Below are 25343 nucleotides of genomic sequence, written 5' to 3'. Positions count from 1 at the left end.
GTTCTTCAAGTCACACAACTGTACACCTTGCTATTCAATTATTATTAGAAACTTGGTAGGTTAGACCCAAGACTACTAAATATTAACTTACAGAGCCCAAGTAACTAAGAGAATCAATAATTATACATTACAGCATTTCTTCAATAATATGGAGGAAGAGTGAATGTATTTTTACTTGACAGAGAGAGTATGGCTATCTGAAAACTATATTTATCTTGCCAAAAAGAAATTACATGAGGGTCAATAATAAGGCACAAGCTCCTCCCCAGAATTTGCCCGTTTATACTTTAAGGAATAATCAGATTGTATGTCTGATTGGATACAGCTATGCATCCTGCAATATTTCTACCTAAAGATGGCAGCTCCAATGCCCGTTTAGAGGAAGAAAAAAAAAAAAAAGGAAGATGCGTACTACTAAAAGACTACACACACAAACAAATAAATAAGAATACTCAAAAGCAACTTGTTAACTAAATTATTTTATCTAAAAAAGCGTTTACAGTACCTTAGGAGGATTAAATGGATATGTTTCTGGAATTTTTATCTCTAGTTGATACCTTCCACCTGCAAAAGACAAGAACAAGATACAAATTAAAACAAAAGAACATTACTCAAGCTTAGTCTTTCATGACAATAAAGCTTACGTTTCTAAATGGACAGGTTTTCAAGTAATTAAAATTTACTCAGAAGTATTACCTAGAAGATACTTCTACATTTTATGTTTTATAAATTAATGCATATAAATACAACCTAATAGTCATTTGCTTATGCAAATAAGAATCTGTATTTCGTAGGTATATTTAACATGTACATTCTCCTGTAGTTTCTCATTTTCAACGCTGCAATTCCCATGCTCTATTTTAGTAAAATATACCAAAATATGAACCAAATATCCCCCAAACAGATGAAACAATAGGCCACAGGAATGTTCAGGCTGAACATGGGATACTACATTATTTTGATTCTTTTCTGATACCCAATGCCAATAAATTTTTTTCAAATTACACAATTGAGATTAACTGTATTTCATTTTAAGCTTTCTGGAACTGAAGAACGTTCAACTAAGTCATTTAAGAAAAGCTCCCACGCTCTGGGAAAAAAAACGTAACAGGAGGCTCCAATGTTACTTCCACTATGTTCTACATTACTGTTTGAAGTAGTTACTTCTATTCCAATTTGACACACTAGTACTATTTAATATAGTCTGCAGGATTACAGAATGCAGTATAGTATGAGGTTGGTGGACAGAATGACCTTCTACTGCCCTTTTCTAAACATTTCTCATTTTTCTCTCCCTGTTACATTATCATTACCCATGTCTATTCCAACTATAGTTTTGTTAACATTCAAGTTTACTATCAATACTTATGTCTTCTGTAGCAACCTCAAACTACTTCTGCCTGCCCACCAAAGACCACTGGCCAGGCAGCAGTTTAATGACAAAAAGAACAGAGTATAACAAAACATATACAGCAATGTAGACATTTAGTTTTTATAAAAACCAAAAGTATTTCTCCTCACTTGCAATTTGTTTCCTCATCCTACCACTGCTCTTTCAAAAAGAAACCTTTCCCCTCCCTCAATATACTTTGTTACAGTATATAAATCTCCTTGAATTAAAGTTGAGGTATCCACAATCTATTTCCTTTGGGATTTCAAGAGTGATTTGTTTGCTCTGTTGCAAATCACTCTATACAAAAACAGCTCTCAAGTAGTCTTAATATAGGCAGCAAGATTCACATGCAAGAACAATACGTCAAAGGAATATTCTGAACAGTTATAGTCTATGGCAGCTTTTTAATCTATGCCAAAATGCATGTTAGCAGCTACTAACACCCCTCACTTTCAAAATGTAATTCAGTCTAATACACTACACCTGAAATGGGTTAGTATCAGTTTGGCATTTCACACTACTTTCTACAGCTGGTTTTTCTCAATACTACAGTAACTTGAGAAGATTTACAGAAAATACAATAGAAGAAAGGCCAATAAATCCAAAATTATAATAATACCTAAATTGATCTCCTGTCTGCTTACAGGACAGGACAGGCAAAATATAGTTGAAGACACATACATCAACAACAGACATTAAGTAAGTTTGCTTTTTCTTTTGTCTGAATTGAAGCATAACTCAGCAGCAATATTTCCTAAGAAGCAGAACAATTACACTGTTCCTGGACTGCAAAAATTCATCAGTCCCTGTATGATTTTACTGCCACACCATTTTGTAATGTAATTAAAACCTCTCCTTAGGTATTACCATTTCTTCTGTTTACCATTAAAACTTGCCTTTAAAACGCACACTATTACAACCTTCTGCATAACAGGCTATTCAGCCACCATTTTTTTTTTCCACCTGGAATGTACAAGTCCAAAAGATTTTAAAACTGCAGGGACTAATGAGTTAGTAATATTATTTATACAGTATTATTGTTGTGCACAGAAGTTTACAATTAAAAATATAGGCTTGAAGATTTTAACTGAATGAATCTGGATATTAATTTCCTTAATACCACCTTTAAAATGCAAGTGACTAACATACTAACTTCTGCACACCAATATTTCTGCAGATTTTTTTTTAAAAGGAGTATGCATACGTATGGCTTTTTCACAGCTATTTAATACTTGAGATGAAATTAAACAGTAATGGCAGAATATTCCTTCTGTACTCCTATGGGAGTGTATGTCTCTCCATAGAGTTAGAGCAAGTTTTAACTTGAAGAAATACTCTATTATAAATTTTGCAGTTACTATGGCTCACATGTGAACTTGGCTTGAAATTAATACCATGGTTACAGATGGTTTTAAAAAAACCCCAAACACAACCTATTTTTGAAAAGCTCTTGAATCAAGTAAAACCCAGCAGCCATTAATCTAGACTTGCAAAGGTCCTCTCTCCAAACATACATGTTTTAATGGGGGATGCAAACATGTTTCAATTGAAGATGTGTCTTGCAGTATTCTGTAATTGATCAATATGAGTTGACACTACTGACAGAAAAATAAAAGCTGTAAAATTTGTCAACAATAGATGGCATTCTTCCTCTCAGTCACACTTAAACCAATGTCCTGACATCACCTATAAAAGAATTCTGCAGCAGCAGTTTGTTTTCAGATACCTCACCAACTGTGGTCAACAATAAATATTACTGTTCTTTCACTTCACAATGGACCTAGAATTCCCTCCTGTATCACAGAATTGTCTGACCTGAACTACTGTATTAATTAGCTTTTCATAAAGCACTTCTTGCTGTGTCATTGTTCAGACTACAGATGACAGGAGATCAGTCAGTAATTATGCAGCATGCATTACTGCACTAGTCATAAAATGGAAACTACACACACTGGCAAGCCCTTCATAATTACATAAGGGAATAAATGCATAAGCCTATGTTACAGAAATATTAATGTTCCAAAGTAAATTACTCCAGTGTCAGAGAACACCAGAAATTGGGCTGCCGGTAACTTTCATTTCGCTCTTTGGTGCATATGCCTTCTAGATTAAAGTAAGCATACAATCACATTACTTTTCCATGAGATCCCTGCCATAGTCAGAATACATAATAGTTTTAGCCCCCCAAAAGCGCTATTTACTATATCCTCATCATTAAATGTATTCATATGTATGGAAGTACACATGCATGCATGCATTTCACATCAACAAATTCCACACTAAACACATATTGCTGATTTTCATTAGCACGCTATGCTAAATAGGTGAATACACAGTGTTCAGCTTTTGAAATTTTGGTCTTGCTGAATTATCCAGCATCACACAGAACCTGGTTCTGCAGACAGGCATTCAAATCTTTTTTTACCCTCTTCATGAACTGCTATGCAGTTTTTAACTTTTGTGACACATGAATACATCTTTCATTTCAAATAACTCTCAATGCATTCTCTAAAAAAGGTCCACTTTATAAGCTGAGGTAATGCTGACCTGGAGGGAAAAAACAATGGCAAGCTGTGACAAACCAACTCACCCGAGGAGGATTAATTCTGTTTGAATGGAAAAACAACAAACACCAAAAAACCCCCAAAACAACACCCTTCCCCCACCACTCAGATGTTTCCTAGTATCCAGTTACTTAATTTTGCAGTGTCTTAACATCTGTATATAAGACCTGGTTTTACAAGATCAGCTGTATTTGCAAAAGAACTATTACACTAAACAGAATGATCCACTTCCAAATAGGTCACCAGCATGACTATGTATTTTAGGTCTACAGCATAGTTCTTTTAAATTAAAGGCACATGTTATAACCAGAAGAAATTATCTTCTTTCCAGACATTATCTTCTGTCAACTAAACACTAGTGGCTGATGAGGATACACACATTAGGGAAGGGAGGGACAGAGGGAGGGAGAGGAGGGAGGGAACCACCATTATTTGCTAGACAGCAGAAGAACTCTGGGACTCAAGTTCGTGGTGGGACGGGGGCGGGGCGGGGGGGGGGGGGGGGGGGGAGGCGCATCCTTACCATTACAGATGCTTCTACTTTTCTACTCTCTCCCTTCCAGGCTCATTTCCTTTCTCCTCAGCTTCTGATACCTTCTGCCCCTGTACAATATTCTCCAATGTGAAACTCTGTTAGGCTGTTTCCTCATCCTTCATCTGCCCTCGGCCCCAGTGGGACATACACACACACCCCTCCCCACAACACTGGGGAAACTCTCCCTGCTCTCAAGTCCAATGCTGCTGCACCAGCAGCTCCTAGCCCAGAGAAGCAATCACAATGGATGTCCTCCTTAGTGAAGATGCAACCACCAGATTTTTCATCAGTAGCCACTAACGCTTTTGAGTGCATATACACCTATACCTACACAACAGTTTTCATATATTTTCCCCACTTGACGAGAATATCTTTCTCAAAATAATGACAAGTGGCATGTGTCACGTCTCTGGACAACACTCAAGTCCCACTCCTATGGCATGGAGCAACTAGAGCAACTGAAAACTTGGAAAATTGTTTTAATTTCCTACAAAACAATTTATTTGCCTGTAACATTCCTTGAGACTTTTTTTTTACTGGAAGTTCAAATTCAAATCAAAGTAGATACCTGGCATGGAAAAACTTGAATAAAATTTCATTAAAAAGTAACCAAAATTTTTTTTAAAATAAAATTTCAAAACAAAAATCCCCACTTATCATCAAGGAACTTTAATAGAAAATGTGTCTGCTAGCTCCATATATATTATATGCAAACAGAAAGTTTATAAGTACCAGCACTACTGAATAATTTGGTATCTCTGAAGTACACTATATTAGCTGCTGTTAAAGTTTCTATATGTAATAAGTTATCTCGCTTTTTCCAGACTGAAGAGATGCACAATTACTGATACCACCTTTAATAAATTACACCGTAATGACTTTTTTGTTTTTGAAGAGAGCTATAGACATGAAGTTCTACTACAGAGTCCCCCACTCCAGTATAAATTAAGTACTGGGCTCCACAGATGCCTGAGATTAATCCCAAATTTAACTTGCAGTGGCACCTCTTCTTGAGACAGAAAAACACAACATGTTTTTGAATGACCACCACATCAGATCACAGATACATGTACAGTTACATTAGATTCTGAAGCTCAGTTTCTTGATGTTTCATGGCTAAACTGTCAAGACTGTAAACAACTAAAAGTCAGAATTTCACCAATTACACTGCACAGCTATATACCTGTAAATTAACCTTTGATACGGGATAGTCTACCCTACTGTGGAACAGATCTGTCTTCAGACAACACAATTTGAACTGAAATATTTTTCAAGCTTAAAATTTGTATTTTTAAAAAAAATCAGACTATTTTAAAGCATGTAGTTCTACATTTTTATGCTGTAAATTAATTTTACAAACAAAGCATCTCAAGACACATAATTTGAAGTGTACAATGATTGCATATACAAAAACATTACTTGCCTTCATACGGTGTGTCCGGAGGTCCTGCTATTTCTCCTCTTAATTCTGTAAAATTCTCATCTACAAGATCTACTTTAATTTGATTTTTGCTCGTCTTAAAAATAAACAGAGAAACAAAGAATCGTAAGTAAGCATTTGACATACAGATTTCCCCCAAATATGGTATTTTAAATTTTTAGAGTAGCAGCTTGTAAAAAATAAATAAAAATATTAAAATATAGTGAATAGCTATCTTCCATTTGGAATTTTACTTCATTAAAAATGGACTATTTGTGAAGCATTAGAAATTTCAATAATTTTATATTATCACTAAAATAAGCAAAGCAACCCAGCAATATAATATCTTAAGTTAAATATTTAAGTTGATTACATTTTAAAAAGACCATGATCTTTCAAATCAGATGTTATTTCTACATATCTTAAACTATGAAATTAAATTGACCATGTCACACATTGGTTTTTTTCTTGTTTAGAGCAATTTAATTAATAGTAGAAATGATTGTCACTTTCACTGGAATACAGTAAGACTTCCCCAAATGGAGTGCTCACTATTTTTAAACAATATGATGATCTGAACAGAATACTGTAGTCTTGCTTAAGAATATGTTTATCTTTAATATTTAGGCATAAGGTACAATTTATTTATACACTTGAATTTCATTGTCACCTCCTCAACATTTTCACACCCCATATCAACTTGCCTACAAAATAAAAACACTGTATTTTGACACTGAAAAAAACATATGTTTTCCAGAAACTGATTCTCAGAAGTGTTTAGCCAGAGCTACTCATTCCATTGAATTTGCTTTCCAAGTCCAGAGAGCAGTGTTAGTGAAATTCACACAAATCTCCCAGCCAGTAAAATTTTTGGAGGGGATGCAAAGCAGAATCCCCTTTTCGAAAAATATACCCTAAAGTTTTTAAAGGTACATAATTACACGTTTATCCATTCTGCTACTTCTGTATACCATGCTCACTGACTGCAATACAGATTTTCTGAATCCTTTGAGGTTTTTTTCTTTTTTTCTACCCCCCCCCCCTCCAAACTCATACCATGTTCCCAGATCCTTTAAAATTGTTCCAACTAGTTTTACACCAAGAAGCCCTGTGCAGCTGTGCTTCTCTTCTCCCTCAGAGTAAACCTGGTTGCTAACAGCCATGAGAGAAGAGTTAAGTCAGATAAAGCTAATGGTTGCTATTAACTGGTTCTTGAAGCTACCAATGACGTTAAGGATGCAGAATTGACCAAACAACAGCTGGGAGATTACCTCTATTTCCTTCCTGTAAATGTTCTACAGATTCAGAGCCCCCCCACCAAAGAAGGTGATCTTCGGACCAGAGATGCTCACACATACAAAGAAACAACAAAGTTAAGTAAAAGTTTCACCACGTAAAAGACCCTAATTAAAAGTGCCATTAAATTATCCAATAGTGATTTGAGAGCTTTTTACATCTATAGTTACACATATTTGCCTTTAAAACTTGGGTAAGAACCTTTCAGCCCACACAAACAAGGCAACACCTGCAACTGCATAGTTGAGGCCAAGTACTGCACTTCAAAAAAACAAAGATTCAACCACAGTATGAATTAAGAATGTGCCATGCTCAAAACCCAGTTAAATACTAAATGTAATGCTTCTGTTTTACTAATTTATATTTTATCAACTTTTTGTTTTAAGCTCAGCATCAGATCTTGCATTGTCTTTCATTACCTTAGCTAAGACAGACATCAGAGAAAAAAGTTATTAACAGAACTGATGAAATTATGGTTTTAAACATATTTTAGATTTATTTTCTTTCCCGCTACTGTTCATATAAGTTGCCTTACCAGAGAGCAACTGAAACAGTTTTCTTTCAAAGCTTTGTTTTCATAATACTGAGCAGCAGAAGGACAGACTGTCCCAGAGAGACAGCCCTCTCCAACAGCCAGACACTGTAAGAAACTCCCTCTCTGAATCCAAACTCAATCATAGGCAAAACACTCCTCTTGCAAGCTTTCCAAGCCGCCTTTTAAGTTTGTTGCTCTCACTATTCCAACTGGCAGCTCATTCCACCACCTTACAATTGTTAAAAGCTTTCTAAACCACAATTTAGGTACAGTTATAATCTATTTACGCCCACTTGTGACAGCATTGTTTCCCAGCTTCAGCAAGTTTCTTTGTATCTCTAGTATTTATTCCCCTGCAAAATATAGGGTATTTATACTCATTTCCCTTTTCAGCCTTAATTTTGCTCTAAACAAGCTGAAACTTTAATCTCACCATACTAATTTTTTTAAAAATTCCTCACCCTACATCCTTTGATCACCTAACTAGCCCTACATAAAGGAATTTAGATGAAGTCTCAGAATCAGTGCCACAAACACTCTGCTGCATTCACTGAAAATACATTATAACCAGCATAACCTAACATTAAATTAAATTTCCCTTCTGTGGCAGCATGACATGAGGCTTAGATCAAGTGACAGAGTCCCAGCAAGGCTTCCTACAGAAGTTTTCATCCTCTTCAGTGACTGCACGGTGCTTTCTCAGAGACACTGCCCCTGTGTACTACTTCTTAATTCACAAAGCAGCACATAGGTTTAAAAAACCAATACAGTTAACAAATCACCAAAACTACCTGCTCAGATAATGCAGTCATTCTAAGGTTTACTCAGGTTCTCCTGCTCTCCCTCAGTCAACTTCACCTGGTAAGCCCCAAGCTGACAGCAGGAGTTCTTGTTCTTTGCAAGTGAACCCAGAACTTTCCATGTCGGGGACTGAAACAATAGCAAAAGGGATGAATTCCAATGACAGAATCTATGGTTAACCCATGCTGCAGCTTGTTTCATTTTCTACTTAGCATTTTACTTTTCTCCAGTGCTCTGCACACTGTTGGAGCAGCCTGGATATTCAATTTCAATTAGTACCACACCAGCTGTTTTTCACAACAAATCTTACTGACTCTGTAAATTTAGTAAAACACCCCCCACCCCACCCCCAATTGCTGAACTCAGTTTCTTTCAAGAGTCAGTGATCTTTGTTCCCCACCTGACTGCTTTTATTACTACAGCTGTAGCTATCCCCATACCCTTATTTCCTTTGTACAGAACCTTGAAGAAAAATGGCAGGCTGTATTACACTGTACCAGTGTAAGGATTAATTTATTTGGGGTTCATGCTTAAATTCTACCATTCTCCATAAAACAAATGCATTTTTAAAATTGACATAGCTGAAGAATTTTTTTCATGCTCTTCTGATAAGACTTTTCATGGTGCAACTCATCTTTTTCAAGATGCAATTCCTGCTTTTTCCTTCAACCCTGGAGCAGTAACTATACTGAAGTGATTATTCATCCAATTAAATCTGGAGTGTTTTCCTACAATATTTCTCCTTAATGAGAATCACATAAGATAAAATTACTTAATTTTAACAGCTTTAGCAGAATAAATCCCTGGCCTCCACCATAATCATCTGAGCTGTCTCTAAAATGTTACCAACAGCAGAGTTCTCCAAAAGCATGCCTCTGACACCAATGATCTTAGCACAGAATTTATGAATCAGCTTGTGATCTCACAACACAGTTGATTCTCCAGTAGCAGCTCTTCTGCAAAGACCTCATTACACTTCTATACCAAATCTAAAATAGCATCACCTCCTGTTGATTCAGTAACAGTTTGGTGACTAAATTACTGGGTGAGCAACTCCTGAAATATGTCCCATGCCATCACCAGCAGCATTTATTTCCATAATCTCAAAGAAGTTAAATTCTGTAACAATGCAGTTCCCACTAGCATTTCTCGCCAACATGAGAACACTCCACCGACATCAGAATCCTTTTCTAGGAATCTACAAGTCCAATACTACACCAACAGAACTTCCCATCATCACACCTGAAAATAATTTTGAACACCACCAAAAAAAAAAAAGAGACAAAGGAGTGTTAATGCAACATACTACACTATGCATTATGCCATTCCCTCACCTTTTTTCCTTCATATTCTAGTCAGATTATGCATAACCTTCTTCCTTTTTAAACGCATCCTCTGCTTCACCCTAGGGTTCTAGTCAAAAGATTCGTTGTCTTTGAGACCATTGCAACTGCTGAGACTCTTTATGCATTGCTATAGTCATGCTTACCCAATTTTGTTTTGCCTTGTGAAGATTAAACCTAAACATGGAGATTAAACTAAAGGCGTGAGGCAGAAAAGTTGGGGAAGATTCATATAAGGCACTTTCATCCATTACAAAAGCCTTATCTCGAAAAAGAAACCTAAAGCAATTCATCCTTCAAGAAGAGTCATTCTGTGAGCATCTCTCAAAGACTGAACACTCAAGCACATTTATCACAGTAGCTATTGATCGGTAATATTTTGACTTGTCTTTGCCTGCCTCCTCTTTAAAAAAATTATCTAGAATTACACTGTCTAGTTTTATATCTGAATATCTTCCCTGTGTAGAACACACAATCCACTCCAGCAGAAACTTGGAAGTCACACATGTCTTTCTCTACTTCTAAAATCCTTGTAGAGAGCAGCTCTGGACCTTGTAATATTACTCTCAGCAGACAACAAGCTTTTCTGTTCTTTTTAATCACCTTAGCATACAGGCCTTAACAAGGAGTCCCTCAGAGGGGCCTGCCTTCTTTAGGCAGTTAATCCACCCTTTTTTCTGAGCCTTCCATGCCATCTCCTTCTCTCTTTTCCAATCTGCCTTTAAAACAAACTATTATTTATGTGTTATTCATGGCCTATCACCCTCTTCACCAGTCCCATACCTCCACTCTTAAAAATCAAATTTTTTCTTCACTAATTAAAAGAAAATGATAAAAAAAGATAAAAAGCAAAGAGAGCCAAGACAAAACTGGAACATCTCAATATCACAGAAGAACATTAAAACAAGATGATAAAAATTGCACTGTTGTACTAAACATTTCTTTCCCACATATAAAATACTATTTACTACATTTACTAAGGAAAAAAACACCAAACATTTCAAGTTTGATCTTGAGATAAGTCTACTTCCTGAAGACTCAAGGTGGATGAAATTTTTGGTTTTAGAAGTAGGAATTACAAGTGCATCAGAATTTTTTATGCTTTCTAAAAAGCCTCAAAATTCTACAGTTATTTTGATACATAGGCTATCAGAAAAAAGTTAACCTCAAGTAATCAGCACAAAAATGCCTATTATCAGAGCTGGCAATGTATGGATAGATACTGGTAGTTTTAACCAAAAATGCAGGAATAAGATGTTTTTAAATATTTCCCTCACACTTCCATGTCAGCCTTGGCTACAAAATACATTATGAACTTAATACCAGATGATGATGGCATACAAAAAAGAAAATTTGAGTGAGGTTATTCTAAAACGAACCAGCTGTACCTACTCCCCCCATGACATTATCCTAACATTATACCTTTGATCCCTGCATAATAAAATTACTCTAAAGAAACTTAACCAGCCAAATTCTCCACTGTACATCTGCCAGCATACATACTATGTTTTAAACTGTTGAGGTCAGAACAAAAGAAGGAAAAAAATTTATGTTTATTAGCAATATTAATAGCTTCAATTCAGCACATTTCTTTCTTAAAAATATTTTTTTAAGTAAATTATATTTACTTATAATAATAAAAAGAATAAAAATAATAAGTGTCAAAATGAATTATTACTTGTATGTTCTAAGTGTATCTGTCTCACCTTACATATTCAGATGCCATGTGCAAAATTCGTATCAAGTATCATTGGGTATAAATGCTGAGATGTAAATAAGGATTTATAAAAACAAAAACCAAACACACAATCAAAAAAGCCAACCCACTTTAAAAAGAATTACATTCGGAATTTAAAACACAATGGTTACTTCTGAATAATCACAAAATCCCACTATTCTATACAACAATTCCTGTATATTCCACTATTCTATACAGCATACCTTCAGTCTGATTTCATAGGTCCTGTAACTTGATTTTCCTCCATCTTAAAGGGAACATACTCTATACCAGATAAAGTACTACTATTTTCTGTTAATTTACTTTGTTTTTACAGAAAATAACCCACAGAAAACTCTAGAAACATTGTATATAACCCTCCCCAAAAAACAACAGAAAAACCCTAACCTGAAAAGACACACATAAGTGATAAATGATGTGTATAAATAAACAAATCGAGCTGTAATAAAAGCAGCCAAGTATTAAAACTCTGTAACCATTTAGTGCTTTATGACTAGCAACTTAGACATTAAGGAAAAGTTCCAAGAAGTGACAAAAATGTTAAAGAATGTACATGTCAAGATTTTGGCAAATACTAAAGAATAAATTTGAAAAATGTATCCAGAATTTTCTCAACCAAGGACAAATTCCACTCACTTGCAAGGGAGGGCATGCAAAACAAAATGTTTTCTATCACTAATTATTTCTCAATCACACCAACAAAAAAATTATGTATCTTTCAGACAGAATTTTAAAATTATTTTTTTATGCCTCTGTGAGGTAAATTGGCAATAAACAATTTTTAACCTACCTAAAATTTAATCAAAATTTAGTTACTTCTTTAATACAGCTATGATTTAGAAATGCAAAGTAGGTACTTTTGAACATCTAAACATTTTATACTTACTCTACAAGGATCAATATTTAATAAGCCAAATTAAGTAAGAAATACTTCACCCTAGTCTGAAGCCATGCTAGCAAAATTAATCTATGGTATTATAAAGTTACTAGCGTCTCATAAAACCCTTCTTACCCTCCCCCCCATTTTATAGTCTATCACAACAGTCTACACCAAAATCTGGCATGAACATATCTCTCAAGAGAGGTATAGGAAAAGATCATCTGGTTGACTATCATAATGAAATCCATATAACGCTATTTTTGCAAAAGGCCATGAGTACTCTGAGTCAGCATAAGTGTTGAGCAGAAAAATCCAACCTTTCAGTAGCAGTTTACGTCATTAAACAATTATTTAAATTAATAACTTAAAAAACAAAACCAAGTTCGTTCTTATCCTATTTACCAACACCTTGCAAATCTGTGGATAAATATTCAAAGTCATTTTGTTTTGCCATAATTGCCACGTTATTTTCTTACACTCTTTTGCTACGATACCATTAGCCGAAATGATTCATCTCTCTCCACTTCCCTGGTATGCCAGAGAGGGAGGATCCTAACAAAAGCTCACCTCTTAGGCTGCTGTCTTAAGTAGTCAACTAGGAGCCTCTACTCTCATCTCCCTGGCCTTACTTCTTTTCAAACGAACACTCTACCTTCTTAACCCTTTGCTACCCCAGTGTAGCTCAGGATAAGTACATTGTATCTGCTTAGCTCATGCTTTTGCAAGAAACGGAAAAACAGCAAAAAAGCAGGATATATCACCACTAGGAAGCAAAGTGCAGAACACTGTCCTGCAGTAAAATGGCAAATTCAACTTCAAAAATATTGACGTGTGTACAATTGTTGATTTTATTTCCCCCCCAGTTACAAAGAGCTACCAAAGCAAGAGGGAATAGTTCAACAATTTGGAAGTATTCCTTCAGACTCACTCCAGCTTAAAAGCTGGAATCAAGTGCATCTCCAGAGTCTGAGCTTGTTATTATTAAAAAGAGAAGCAGAAATGTCACATAATTACCACAGTCACGGCTATGAAGTACACACACTGCACTAGTAGTTGAGATCAGCAGATCACATTTGCATTCTCAGAGAGTGCTCTTGCTGACCTTCAAAGCAGAGCAACGCTCATCTGTGAAACAAGCAAATGTTTGGGGCAGGGCAAGGAGAAGAAAGAAGTCTGTCTAAAGCACATTAAAGAGCAGTTTTCCTAGATAAGAAAAGGTCAATACAAAGAAATGCATTTTCTTAAAACGCTCCAACATTCTTTGACTCTACTACCAATTTCAGTCTTGAAGTTCTTCCGCAGTTCACATTCTATTTCATCTCACTGCATTCACATGTATTTCCTAGTTATGTCTGCTTTCATAAAAATGTGAGATTATTTTTGCATGCTATTTTTTTCATTTACTGATCAATATGTTACTAATACGTAACCTGTATTTTAATACATCCAATGAGCTACAAATATAAATACTGTGTGAATTCTGTAGTACCGGTAATAGACTCAGACTAGAATTTTCGTATTTATCACGGTTTTACCTATTAAATGCATCTTAAGATTCTTTAATAAAATGTCTTAACAAGAGACTAAACCTGTGCCAACCTTACAATTCTGTATTATTACATGTGTTTACATACAAGAACAATACTGAGAGATTTTTTTTTCCTGTCAGAACACAAAACATCTCAAATATTAAAAAGTCTTCATTTTACAAGGAGTTAGACCTGGAACATCACCAAGTTTTAGTAAAACTTTTTTATTTACAGTATCTAAATACCTATTCTTGCTAATGTTCAGCTGCTAAAATATCACTTCACCAAAAAACATAAGACACTGTACTTTCACAGCAACTTAGCCCAGTCTAACAGCTGCCAAGGTCCCACTTTCCTCCTGGTCCTGGTAAAACTAATGTAAAAGAGGGGGCAGGATTTTGTGCAAGTGGTTGTACAATGGTGCAGGAAGCATCCTAATTAAAACTTAGTAAGAAAGTTCCTTCATTTTAACCCAACTCCCTGATTTGATTCAACACAAACACTGCAAGTAAGAGAAGGATCACAAAAGCGGGAAAAGGAGACCAGGTGGCAGGAGGAATGTGACACTGCTTCTTGGCACTGCCTTAGGACAACTTCGAAGAATTTTGAAACTTCAGCTCTAGTGTCCGTCTGAACTATTTCTGACAAAATCGCTGCATCAGTCATGGACACGCAGAGGTGTAACTGACACAGCTGTGCTGGCATAAGCCCTAAGTGCAGTTATACAATCATTGCTTGTCTCACTCAGGGATAGTGTGGTTAAACTGATAAAGCTATGCCATGAAACCAGTGTACATAACAGTTTACTTACACTTTCATCCCTATTGGTGTAAGGGCCCCTACAGTCATAGTCTATGTTTAACTACACAAGATATTTACAGTACCTAGGAGCATTAATCACAGGATGGCTGGGGTTGGAAGGGACCTTAAAGATTGTCTAGTTCCAAACCCCCTGCCATGGGCAGGGACACCTTCCACTAGACCAGGCTGCTCAAAGCCCCATCCAACCTGGCCTTGAGCACTTCCAGGGAGACGGCAGCCACAACTTCTCAGGGCAACCTGTTCCAGCGGCTCACCATCCTCACAGTAAAGAATTTCTTCCATACATCTCATCTAAATCCACTCTCTTTCAGTTTAAAACCATTACCCCTCATCCAATCACTTCACTCCCTGATAAAAAGTCCCTCCCCATCTTTCCTGTAGCCCCCTTTAAGTACTGGAAGGCTGCTGTAAGGTCTCCCCAGAGCCTTCTCTTCTCCAGGCTGAACAACCCCAACTCTCTCAGCCTGTCCTCATCAGGGAGGTGCTCCAGCCCTCTGAACATCTTCGTGGCCTCCTCTGGACCCGCTGGAGCAGGTCCATGTCCTTCTTATGTTGGGGGGCCCAGAGCTGGACACAGTGCTGCAGGTGGGGTCTCACAAAAGCAGAGTACAAGGGGAGAATCTGCTCGAGCAGGTCCATGTCCTGGGCAGGAGTTGCCTGAACCTAATTGAGTGCCACTGAGATACTCAGTCTCAGAATGGGCACAGTGCAAGGGAATCCTGTTCTGGATAGCCCCATTCAGGAAAGTCTAAATGAACAAGCAATTTTGCAGGAATGCAAGATGCGTTTTCCTTACTTTTTTATGCACAGTTCTGTCCTTCGTGCAAAACAACTGAAAAAGCCTGCAGATAAAGTACACTTTAATAATCAGTTTGAACCATAGCTTCAATTAGTCATTCTATAAACACACAAAACCATTTGATGCAGATTCTGCAGTCAATCCCAGAAGTCTACCCTACTTGGGTTGCTAGTAATTCTACATATAAAGCAATCACAGGATTCAGACAATTTTAAATCAATTATGCTAATTCACTCACAATCCCAGAGTTTGAAGACTTGTGGAAATAGCTCGGAACAGTTTTTCTGTATGAGCTTCCCATATGGGCACTGTTAATTCCAAAGTGGAAGGTTTTACCTGAACACCATGAAGGCTCTAAGAGTATCCAGAAAGGGAGCAAATACAACCCAGCTACCATGATTTCCATTTGTATATGCTACCTTATTTCACAATAGCTTCCTGTACTTAAAAACATCCTAACATAGCAAAAACTTAAAAATACTTTATCACAGTTCACTTTCAGATAAAAATAAAAAGCAATACATATCTGGCTTGAACTACTTATTTAAGTAAAATACAGACTAATGCATCTATGAATTTAGGTTTCTTCCTTCCCCTTCATAAAACACTGTAGAAACCTATTTTAGAATCTGAAGGCATATCACCTTAAACTTTGATTTTCTAAAGTAACTAGACTTACATAACTATTAGTCTTCCTGTTCGTGATGAACTGTTGATCTTACTGGCTAATAGTGAATAGAATGATGAAATAATGAACAAAATTAGTTTCCTACATGTCTTGGGACAACAAAGGTAGACAGGATAGCCCCTATTAGCAATCCAACAGAAGAATGATACACAGTATGAGCTCAGCTCTCTTAGACATAAGCATAGCCAAATTGGAGTTGTACAGTATAACTGAGTTTTATGGTGTCCAATAAAGCAAAAGTGCTGAATGAAGCTTCTTCTGTAGCCAGGGATATTCATGTTGCTCTCCTGTGCAGACACCTCAGACTAGAAAGGAGCAATCTATCGCCTTAGTACAATTCTGTTATAACACAGTAGAATAACACGACACAGATCTGGTCCTCAAACAAGGTTACTTTTGATGCTCACAGAGGTACTTTATTTATTATGCAGATACTATTTTATAAAATACTCATGGCAAGCATATTCAAGTGCTCCCAATTCAAATATTATGAGTATTAACACTGATACAATCTGAAGGGAAAATGCTAGATAAGTCAGGAGTGCAAAAGCAGACTACATCCCTAGAGTGTCTTACAGAATACTGTTAATCAAAAGTTACACTCTTTGCCATAGAAGAACTAAATTGCTTATTTTCCTTATCTAAATTGCAGCAGAGTTTTACCTAGTTTGTCAGAGACAAAAAGATAAGTCTGCATATTAATGACAAAGTTTAACTCAAAGCATTTTCTCAATTTAATACCAGTAGCAATTATTGGTGTAGAAGTGATGAACTATAGTAACAACAACAATCCTTACTAGGATTATGAAACAAGCTAGAAATCACAGAATCATCTAGGTTGGAAAAGACCTTGGAGATCATCTAGTCCAACCATTATATCGTTTAACAGGTGAAAAACTTAAGAACTACACTAAGTACCTGCACTAGTTTAACAAGTTTAATGCAACCATTAGACAACTCAGGATTGGGCTGCTAACCAGCACTTTCTTGCAGTTTATAGTTACACAAATTTACTATGATAAAACATTGACTTATTTACATTTCGTACTGAGTAAAATGAACTAACCTTAGGACTCGTACACTTCCTTCCTATTAAAGCCAAACTCCTGAAAACAAGCACAGAAGAATGAATGGGAGACTGGGAAGGTTAAAGGATTGGCTAATTCCTACTACCCCTTAGGTCCACCAACAGTTGTGGTCAGAGGGTACCATCTGGTAGCTGCGGCCTAACCCCTAATCCTAAACTGATCCAGTCCTGTAACCAGTGACTGCTCTCTTTCCTCAGGTTTTTAAGAGATTACCAAAGACAATCAAATGAGCCTGACTTCAATGGAGACCAAGTATTTTTTGGTTTTCCACTTAATCCCAAAATCTTTAAGATTCTGCCAACTCTAGTGGCAGAATGTTGACCATTCACTAGAAATCTGGACTCAACTGGATACATGTTAACATGAAAAAATACCACTAACTGAACACAGGAATGAGCAATAGAACTTTCTTGCCTCCCTGCACGAATATTCCCACTACGAATATTTGGCCAACTCATAGGTCTGGTCAAACGATCACTAACATCGTATGTTAAGTATTTTGAACCACAGATTTAAGTAATATTCATAATACTAGTGCTTATTAGTATCTATGTAATACTGATCTTAAAAGTGCAATGGTAATTATATTCATAGAACTTGAAAAACAGCTACATGGTTCAGATAAACAGGTGTAAAACTGTAAGTAAACTAATAATTCAGAAAGATCACTTTAGAAGTGAGATTAATAAACAGTTTTCTTAAAACTTTCTAGTAAATGCATTTTGGTTTGAGCCAACTACTTTTTAGTTACCAAAACAGTGACTTACAGACAAACTCATTTGAAGGCAAAGATCTACAAACCCATTCTGCGTTATTTTCCAGTACAAATTGGAAGATGTAACAAAATACACCATAGACAGAATTAAGAAAACCAAAGATGCACAGTAATGGCATTTCAGTATCCTTTTTATATAATTATAGGAAACAGGTCTAAACCTTGTCTTGCTGAAAAATTACAGGCATGTCTTGAAATACACTATAGACAAAATTCTTTTTGGGAATGTACAAAGGATCTCACAAACAACTATTTTAAACTGAAAATTATCTTCATATTTTAGAGAAGCAGCTTAAAGAAGCATTATGGATCTCATATCTGTTCTACGTTTAGGGTTCCAACCAAGAACTTGTTCAACCTAAAAACCCTAACAGTGTTGCATCTACCAGAAAAACCCAGCCTCTGATTTGAAGAGGATTCATTATTGTCTTACAATAATGGGAACTTCAGAACTAAAAAGTCTACTTTAAAATTTTTCAATTTGTTTACAGGGGAAAGTTTTACCAGGTGTGGCAACAGAGCTGGAGCTTCTGTCTGTATGTTTTCTTTCACAAACAGAAAAAACACAGTAATGAAAAACCAAACTTATACTAGAAATACAGAATCATGTAGGAAGAGACACCTGGGCGGCCTCTAGTCCTACCTCCTGCTCAAAGCAGGTCCAATGAGAGCAGGTTGCTCAAGAACTTGAGTTTTAAATATCTCCAAGGATACAGATTCTACAACCTTGCTGGTCAATCTGTTTTAAGTGTTTGACTACTATCACGGTAATTTTTTCCCCAGTGTCTAGTCAGATTTCCCACATTCCAGCTTGTGTCTGTTGCCTTTCATCCTATCTTCATGTACTTCTGAGACAAGTCTGGCTCTTCTCCAGAGCCTCTCATTAGACATTTGTGGATGACAGGAAGATGTCCCTTTAAACAATTCTCTCAACAACATCAGTTCTCTCACCCTCTCCTCACACATCATGTGCTCCAGCCCCTTAACCACACTGATGGTGTTCTGCTGGGCTCACTCCAGTATATCAGTGTCCTACATTGGAAAGCCCAAAACTGGACACAGTACACCAGGTATGGTCTCATAAGCATGGAACGGGGTGAAGAATCATTTCTCACAATCCACTGACTACATTCTTGCTAATGCAACCCAGTATGTGGTTGGGCTTCTTTGCCACAAGAGCACTGCTGAATCATGTTCAACTTGCTCTCCACTAGGTCAGGCAGGTCTTTTTCTGCCAGCCTGCTTTGTTTCCAGTCAGTATGTACTGATGTATGGCATTACTTCCTCCCAGATGCAGGCCTCCGTACCTACCTCTGTTGAACTTCAAAAGGTTCCTGTCAGCCCATTCATTTCTCCAGCCTACTAAGACCCCTTTGCATAGCAGCCCTGTGCTCCAAGACCCCACCACCACCACTTTTTTTATCATATGCAAGCCTTCTGACAGGCTTCAGAAGCTTAACAGAGACTGGTACCAATATGTCAGTTTAAAAGTGCTCATCTTTACACCTTTTTTAATTTTATGCCTTTTAATTAACTAGGCATGCTCTAGCTTTATTCACACACACAGTCCCACTGCACTCACTAAACCTCTACTGACTTCAACGAGACTATTCTTACAAATCAAAAATTAAGCATATGTATTAGCAGAAAATGGACACTGTTTAAAAAAAAATCTGCTGCTTAGTCAGGAGCCATAATAGAAGACATCTCATTCTTATATATCTGCACTGGCTCTACACGGTGAATGAGAAGAGAAACAAGCATCCACAATTTCCAACAGGCCCTTCTAGTAACACTAAAGCACAATTACTACTAGAAGTTTCTATCTTGCTGAATTCAACTTCTAGCACCCAACACTGCCCAAATATAAACAAACCAAAGTAATGAAGTTTTTCTGAGCCTGAAGATTAAATGCTTATGGCTTTTCCAAATAGCAAGAAAACTTCAGACATGCCACTTAGCATCTTACTATGAACTGACACAAATCACAAGACTACTACAGGCAATGATAAAAACACCAGAGCTACTCAACAGAGCTACCCCCTAGAACTCTAAAAGCCTAAGAAGGAACATGGTATGCCAGACTACCATTATCTTTCCTTTCTCCTGTAAATCACAAACACACATGCGGACTCCAAAACAAACACCCACTTCCTTCTTGGAAATTAAGTACTTCAAATTTTGCCATTAACCTACTGTCTCCGCCTGAACGCTATTTTGGATTCAAGCAAGTTACAAGTTTTAACTGCTACTTCAGATATCTGCTCATGCAGATATTCATATTCCATAACTGCAGTTAAGTTTAATTTATTCTCAGCTCTATCTGGGTTTACCTTCCATACAGATAAGCCCCTGCTTCTTGATATTCGTAAGAGAAGAACATTTTGTGGTAGAGATACTAGCAACTGTCTTCTTGCTAGGAGAAAGCTATGTTTCCCAGTGTGTTACCTTCAGTACCAGCGTCGTGGTTTCATTGTAAGGTCTCTACTAGCCTCTGACTTAAGAAATGGCCAAAAACCACCTTACATTTCCACATGATGACAGAAACTGCATGGCCAATTAAATGTCGAATCCTTGAATGCTAGCATAATATAATTTCTCTAAAGCGTAACACTGATGCTCTATTAAAATATGAAAACAAGTCACACATTGTTTAACAAACCTGATGAACTACAACCACTTCTCAGCATCAGTCTTCAAGTGCCCACAAGATTTTTCAGCATGTTTCTATTAATTGTTAAATGCCAGACAGATTCTCTCTGTCATAAGATAGCTGCTTATAAACAGAGAGCAAGTAAGGATCTGGCTACCCACAGCAGCATTCTAGTAACTCTATTCCAAAATAATACCAGCTAACCTTCACCAAAGCATTCTCCCACTTATCAGAAGTGGGATACTATTCTCCCTCCACCTATTTATTGGTTTCTCTGTCATGCTGCAGCCTCATACTTTTGTTCAAAATATGTTTTGCCACTTTAGAATTTCAGCCCATAAAACCAACAAGATCACAGATTAATGAAATGACAGAACAAGAAAAGAGGTAAAGTTGAGCAACTGATGCCTTGCCTAGACTAGGATTTGGAGTATGATCTGATTTCATGTACCGCTTACTCATTTTAGAGTTTTAATACAAGCATAGTACAGTACCCTTAACACATACTTAACCAGTCAAGCTACCACCTAGACTAACTTAACAGCTTTATCTTTGTTAAAGATGCAGTACCTCATCTACCTCAAGATTTTAAAGCTTTTTCCACACACAAAGGGAAAAAGTTTTATCTAAATCATACTTTGGAGTGCACTCTTGACAAATAAATTGTTATTTTATTCATCTATTTAACTCAAATATTAAAGAGATGCAAAGTTACAAGGATCTCTCATAAATACACAATATCCCACTTCTTAAGTTAATGTATAGGCTTATAATAAAGCTAGAAATAATAAAGCAAGCAGAGCAAAAATGCTTCTGTTGCTAAAGTACGAAAATACTTTAAACACTTTTTCAAGTGTTTACACAAGCCGCCTCAGACTGAACTTAAAAAAATTGTAAGTCCTCCATCTCTATCTGTAAACCAGAGAGCAAGATGGTCTAATATTCACATCTCAGTGATTTTCCAGAAATGCCATTTAAGTTAAGATAACAGAAAGCACTAATATGAAGACTATATTTAGTCATATGGACAGCAAGGATCCACAGCATCCTTGTCCAAGAATCCATAGATCCTTATCCACAGCAAGGATGAACACACTTTTCAGAACTCTTTCTTCACTGATATTCAGAAGTGAAATTTGGTGCTTCCAATACATACTTCAAATACAGAAGGAATTAACTGCCATCCAGCTGATCCCTTTTAAAAACATTTCTGGTTCCACCATTTCAGCTCAAAAGTGAGTACTAGAAGAAGAGAGAGAACAAACTTCCTATGTAGGCATTCCAAGTGTGCCTGACCCCTCCCCCAGGCATTTCTGCTCAGTAGCATCTGCAAGGAAACAGGGGGGCTGCTCTTCATGTTCAGGTGTAGCTCAAAGCATCAAATCAAGAATAATTTAAATGTAGATCATGTGAGCCACTTTACCTTCAGTGAGGGACTTAAAACTTCTAAATAACAAATTCAGCATCACCGTTCATGAAAAAGTTTTCTTTTTTTAAAGAAGGTTTGATAATCATTTTAGTTCACAACTCACATAAAACCCCCATTTTTTTCCTCTGTAATTTGTAGTATTTAGTTATACCTCCACTCACCATCTCACTCCGTATGTTTTCATGCTCAATGGTGCTGACACCATAGTTTGACTGCCTTTCAATGTACAAACACTGACAAAAAACTTTGCTTGCAACTTACACAACCATTGAGTAATGCTGAAATTCTGCATTCAAGACAGGGGAGTTAGTGTATTCTGTAAACAGCAACTTTATACACACTGCTATATCAGAATAACATTCATATGTAGCTTGTTAATGGTAGGAAAAAGAAGAAATAAACTTGTGTATTTTAATTTTAAAATATCATAATTTTAGTTTCATAAGAACAGTGGTCTTATTTCTTGGAAGCTTTAGACAGCTTAAAGGCTATTTCATAAAACTATTTATTTCCAACATTCTGTACTGAGCCTTTCAATGCATAGACTAAACAAACAGGAATCGTGAAAAATGTGCTCACTAGATCCAACCTTTACAGTAAGAAAATTTAGCATGAATCTCCCCCAAAACCTATGTAAGTTAAGGCTTCTTTTTTTCCACATAAAGCAAAGGGAAAGGGTCTTGAAGCCTTCAGACAACACTTTCAAATAAAGACTTCTTTGTTCCCACAGTATCAGCTGGTTATACGGGGTACAAGGTCTAGATTTTCTAGCTTTGGTATAAAGGTATCCACCTAGAAATTTCTCTTAGTTTACATGCAATTCTGTATTCACTGTGCAATATATTGGTGAAATCAGCCCAGGCTCTCAAGGCAGCTGTAAAACAAGGCCCCTACATTTTTCTAGGGGCTAGTTCAAGCTGCATAGCAACAATGCTGCTAGCACACACTTAAAGTACCTCAACTACAGCTACCCTAAACACATCTTCCTTAAGTCATTAGGATCTTCCAAAAATTATTCTCTCGATTTTTCCTCTGTGATTACGTCCAGATTTCTAAAAGACGAGCTTTAAGAGTTACATTTTCACATTAACATTTCACAAGCATCTAACCTGCAACAACATCTCAAGTAGGACCACAATGACGACACAACTACTAAAACCTACGTGGCTGACGTCCACCAACTCAGATACAGACACAGCAAAAGCTGTGTTGATGAAACGCTGCTATATATTCCCCCAAACTGATCACAACTTTAATGTCCCCCTGTAAGTAGTCAGCCTCTCTTCCTGACCACATACCTCAGAACATACTGTTCAGGAAACGAGGTAACATGACTGAAACGAGTGAGGCTTTAAATGCATCCACCTGAAGGTGAGCAAGCCTGCAGTGGGATAAAGGAAGTTCTGTATTAAAGTAACCTAAATAAATAGGGATTTACTTGCAACCCTTCGAGAAAAATAAATTAAAACCATACTCTCCAGCCTCGGGCACCGGCTGACTAGAGGGGCGAGTTGAAGGGGATGTGCGAGATCACGTACCCTCCACCTCGGCCGCCCCAATTCGCTTCATCACCTCCCGGCCCGCACGGACAAGCCTCTCCCCGGCAGAGAGGCGCGTGGGCCCGGCGGCGCGCGGGCGGAGGGACGCGGGAGGGCGCGAGCCGGGGGCGCCCCGCGCCGGGCAGGCCCCGCCCCGCCCCGCTGGCCTGGCAGCGCGCTCCCGGGCATCGGCCGCCCGCCGCGGGGACCCTCGCCGGGGGCCTGCCTGCCCGGCCTCCTCGGGCCGCGCCCCCCGCCGCCGCCGCCACTTCCTAGGCCCGGCCCGCCGGCCCCGCTCCTCACTCCCCCATCCCCCCCCCAGGCCGCCGCCGGCTCCCACTGCCCGCTGGGGGAGGGGCTCCGCGGCCCCCTCCTCCTCTCTCCCGGCGGCCGGCGGGTCCCGTCTCCCCGGGAATCGCCATTCCCCTCCCCGAGGCCGTGGGACGGGCCCACCCCCAGCGCGGGGAGGTGGGGCCGAGGGGGAAGCGGGGCCCCCGCGCAGGCCGGCGGGGCACCCGCTCCTTCCCCCGCTGCCCACACTCACAGAGACGCGCACACACGGGGAAGGGTGGCGGCGGCACGCGGGGGAGGGGGGAGAGGCTCTGACCTCCTCGCTCTTCAGCACCTCCTTGAACTCCCGCTTGATCCTCTGCACCGCGATGTTAGCCATCTCCGCAGCGAGCACCCACCCGCCGCTGCCTCCGAGCCGGGCCCAGCGAGCTCCGCCGCCGCTCTCGCTGGATAACTCCCGGCCCCACCAAAATGGCGCCCGCGCCGAGCATGCGCGGTAGGGCAGCCGGCTTTGCCGCCGCCGCTCAGGAGGGGCCGCCGTGCGCGCGGAGCGGGCACCGGGGCTCCCCGACGGTGGGGGTCGAGTGCTGGCCGGCGGCAGCAGGCGCTCTCGGCCTCCTCCTCCCCGCTGCCCCGAGGGAAGGATGCTGCCGTCTCCTCAGGAGGCTTGGGGGTTTCGCCCCGGGAGACGCCTGTCTGCCGGGCGGCCGCCGCTCACCCCGTCATGGGCCGGGCGGGTTCCCGGCGACAGCGTGAGGACGAACGTCTGCATGCAGAAACCAGCCGCCATCCCCCGCCGCTGGCGGGCCCCGGGGCAGAGTTAAGGCGGTTGTGTTGTCATGGCTCCCGCCGCGGGCAGCGCTGCCCTCCCGGCCTCGTGTCCGCAGCGCGCAGCAGAGGGGAGCCCTGAGGCGCCGGGCCGGAAAAGGGGGTGAAGGAGTGCTCTGGGGAGGGCTGGGCTGGGGGGGGGCCGAGGTAGCAGGGGAAAAGTCTGAGGTGTCCCTGAGGAAACAGCTGCCTCAAGAAGCAGCTGACATGTCTTCTGGTGAGGTTCCTGAGCAAAAATAACCGGGGGGGTGGGGCGGTTTCACATGCCTTGAGAATCTGCTTCACCTGCCCATACGGCAGTTCCCATCTATTTTTTTACCCCTTATGCTCGCTGGAAAAAGCTGCAGTTCCTTACACATCTCTCTCCTGGCTCAGCTCCTTGCCCTCTTCCCACTCTC

At 38.9% G+C, this 25343-nt stretch overlaps 1 protein-coding gene across 1 annotated transcript in view; it reads right to left on the bottom strand.

Moving 5' to 3' along the window:
- UBE2K (ubiquitin conjugating enzyme E2 K) overlaps positions 1–24613 on the bottom strand; it is a 42031-nt gene extending 17418 nt beyond the window's left edge. Inside the window, exons 1-3 of the mRNA XM_074866023.1 lie at positions 24434–24613; positions 5916–6009; positions 506–564 (exon numbers count right to left, since the gene is read on the bottom strand). Of these exons, the coding sequence (XP_074722124.1) occupies positions 506–564; positions 5916–6009; positions 24434–24496 (216 nt within the window). The 5' untranslated portion in view covers positions 24497–24613. The remainder of the gene's footprint in view (positions 1–505; positions 565–5915; positions 6010–24433) is intronic.
- Between the last annotated feature and the right edge of the window lie 730 nt (positions 24614–25343).

This window comes from Strix uralensis, chromosome 4 (assembly GCF_047716275.1).
Source record: "Strix uralensis isolate ZFMK-TIS-50842 chromosome 4, bStrUra1, whole genome shotgun sequence".
Classification (NCBI taxonomy): domain Eukaryota; kingdom Metazoa; phylum Chordata; class Aves; order Strigiformes; family Strigidae; genus Strix; species Strix uralensis.
Note: the sequence above shows the minus strand (reverse complement) of the source record. Positions and strands in the feature narration are given on the sequence as shown.